Source organism: Argentina silus, assembly GCF_951799395.1.
Source record: "Argentina silus genome assembly, chromosome: 17".
Classification (NCBI taxonomy): Eukaryota; Metazoa; Chordata; class Actinopteri; order Argentiniformes; family Argentinidae; genus Argentina; species Argentina silus.
In genome coordinates this window covers 1,211,769-1,214,268 of record NC_139671.1, presented here as the reverse complement: position 1 = coordinate 1,214,268, position 2,500 = coordinate 1,211,769, and the positions used below count along the sequence as shown (strand labels likewise).

At 45.8% G+C, this 2,500-nt stretch overlaps 1 protein-coding gene across 3 annotated transcripts in view; it reads right to left on the bottom strand.

The window, feature by feature from the left end:
- Nucleotides 1–2,500, bottom strand: part of LOC310818134 (triadin-like) — a 13,858-nt gene that overhangs the window by 7,802 nt on the left and 3,556 nt on the right. For 2 of the 3 annotated variants that reach the window (XM_083688916.1, XM_083688915.1), the window contains exon 3: nt 1,314–1,352. The exons of the other annotated variant lie outside the window; for it this stretch is intronic. In XM_083688916.1, the coding sequence (XP_083545042.1) occupies nt 1,314–1,352 (39 nt within the window). The remainder of the gene's footprint in view (nt 1–1,313; nt 1,353–2,500) is intronic. 3 annotated transcript variants of the gene reach the window in all.

The following is a 2,500-nucleotide window of genomic DNA, read 5'->3' as shown; positions in this document are numbered from 1 at the left end:
GCTCACGTCAGACTGCCTGACAGCCTGACAGCCCTAGAATACTAATCTGAGATGAACTGGATGTTCTTTTGTCTGTAATTGTGGTGTATTTAGCCTTTTTTTTTTTAACATAAGACAGTAAACCAGCAGCATCCAGGCTGAAAGCTTGATGTATTAACGCTGTTCTAACAGGCAACAGGGTGATTATCAGGAATCAGCGCAGCTTGTCGTTGAGAGCACGGCTGATGAAAGGGAGCAGACTACAGTGTGACATGTGCCCTTCAAAGCTTTCCTCACCACCCATGCGGGGAAAACGGAAGAGACAGTCATGTTTTTAGACAAATATTCTCTGCAGACAATATAACAGCCACAAATCACACACTGTACATAACAAATGATCATTTACTGTATATACTATATACTACTGTATATACTATTTATATATATATTTATATTTATATATATATATTCTGTATGTATATATATATATTGTTTTGCATATATATATACAAACACACCCACACACACGCACACACGCACACACGCACACACGCACACACACACACACATACACACACACACACACACACACACACACATACACACACACACACACACACACACACACACACACACACACACACACACACACACACACACACACACACACACACACACACACACTACAACTAACAACTGGTTGGTAGGAGTCAACACAACACACTCTTCAACCACACTTTATAAATGAGCTGTATACCTTTTCTTGATCATTTTTTTCATCTTTTTCGAAGGTAACGTAACCTTAGAGGTACCAATACCACTGAGGTTGGTTCATCTGAGTTCATCTTTTATCTAAACTCTAAAGGTTGGTGTATAAACCTGAGCTAAAGCACGTCTGAAAAAGGTATACAGACTCACGTATTACCTGACACTGAGGGATCCAGAGACAACATCAGACGCATTCAAGTATGAATCAACATGGATCAATGAAGGCAAGCATGCACATGCCCTTAGAAAACAGAGCCTTCGTCTGTCCCTGTGACAGAACCCTTTAAAGAACCCTTTTAGGTTCCATGTAGAACCCTGTTGAGTTCCAAGTAGAACCCTTTCCACAGAGACTTCCACAAGGAACCCGAAAGGTTCTTCTACATGGAACCCAGAACTGTTCTGCAAGGGGTTCTGCCACAGTGACAGCTGGAGAACCCTTTCGGGTTCTAAAACACACACAGAGGAACGGGCAAGAGCGCTGCACATGCTCAGAAGCAGGCGGGCGGGCGGGTGGGCGGGCAGGCGGGCGGGCGGGTGGCACTGCACCGCAGGCAGAGAGTCTTTACCGGGTGGCAAACAGGGGTCGTCACAGTATAATGTATGATCTGTTTATTGGATGGCGACGGGATGATGACACGCGTGGACGGGATGATGACACGCGTGGATGGGATGGATGGACGGGTGAGAGAAGGAGGAGGAAACTTATTAGAGATGAGAGAGTAGACGTGGCTACGTGGCTACGCTAAGAGAGACTTCGGGGGGGGGGGGGGGGGGGGGGTGCAGGGGGGTGTATGTGAAGGCTTGGGGGTGCGGAGGGGTAGACTTGTCCCCCCCCCCCCAGTGCAGATCTGATTAACTAGTAGGGGGCTAGTTAATTAGATCAACGTGGATATGCATGGGTTCCACTTTTGAAATTTGTGCTTCAAAAATGTTTGTGTGAGGTCCCTTGAGAGACCTCGTGATATGAGATATGAATGAAATATGAATTATGAGAATATGACCATTGACAGCTCCCCGTGTACACAATGACAATTTCATAATAGTACTACCCAACTACCCACAACGGCAAACAAAACAGCAAATGCTCAAACAGTGAAAAATTGTCATTGTCAAAACTTTTATTGTTAAAACCACAAAATCACACATGAACTTTGGGAAGAATACAGAGAATTGAAAACATTCACTCTACAGGGCAATCTCCCATAACATCTAGAGTTGTTGTAATGACCCTTAAGTGATACAAAATGATGCAATTGCACTGGGCTGGAAAAACACACCTCGACACTCATCTAAGTGACTGTTTGAACTCAGGCAGGTCCTCTCTCTCTCTCTCTCTCTCTCTCTCTCTCTCTGTCTCTCTCTGATAGCTGTTGACTTCAGCTGAATGCAGGCTGCACTGATAACAACCAGTAAACTGAACCTCCCTATCTGTCTCTGTCACGGCCAGCCCGATCGCAGCAAACCAACCAATCAGCTCCCTGTTAGCCCCACACGCCATTGGTCAGTCGCTCTCTACAGATAAACTGCACAGCCAGGAAACAACAGACACTATCTCTTATCCAGGGGGAGGCTGGTGGAGGTAGAAATCGGAGGACGGGCTCATTGTAATGCATGAACCAGAATAAGGAACGGTGTCAGACACAACGCTTCGGAATGATCCCATTCTTCATTCCGTTCCATGCATTACAATGAGGCCCGTCCTCCGATTTCAGCCTCCACCAGCCTCCCCTGCTCTAAAACCATTATCCCTGAC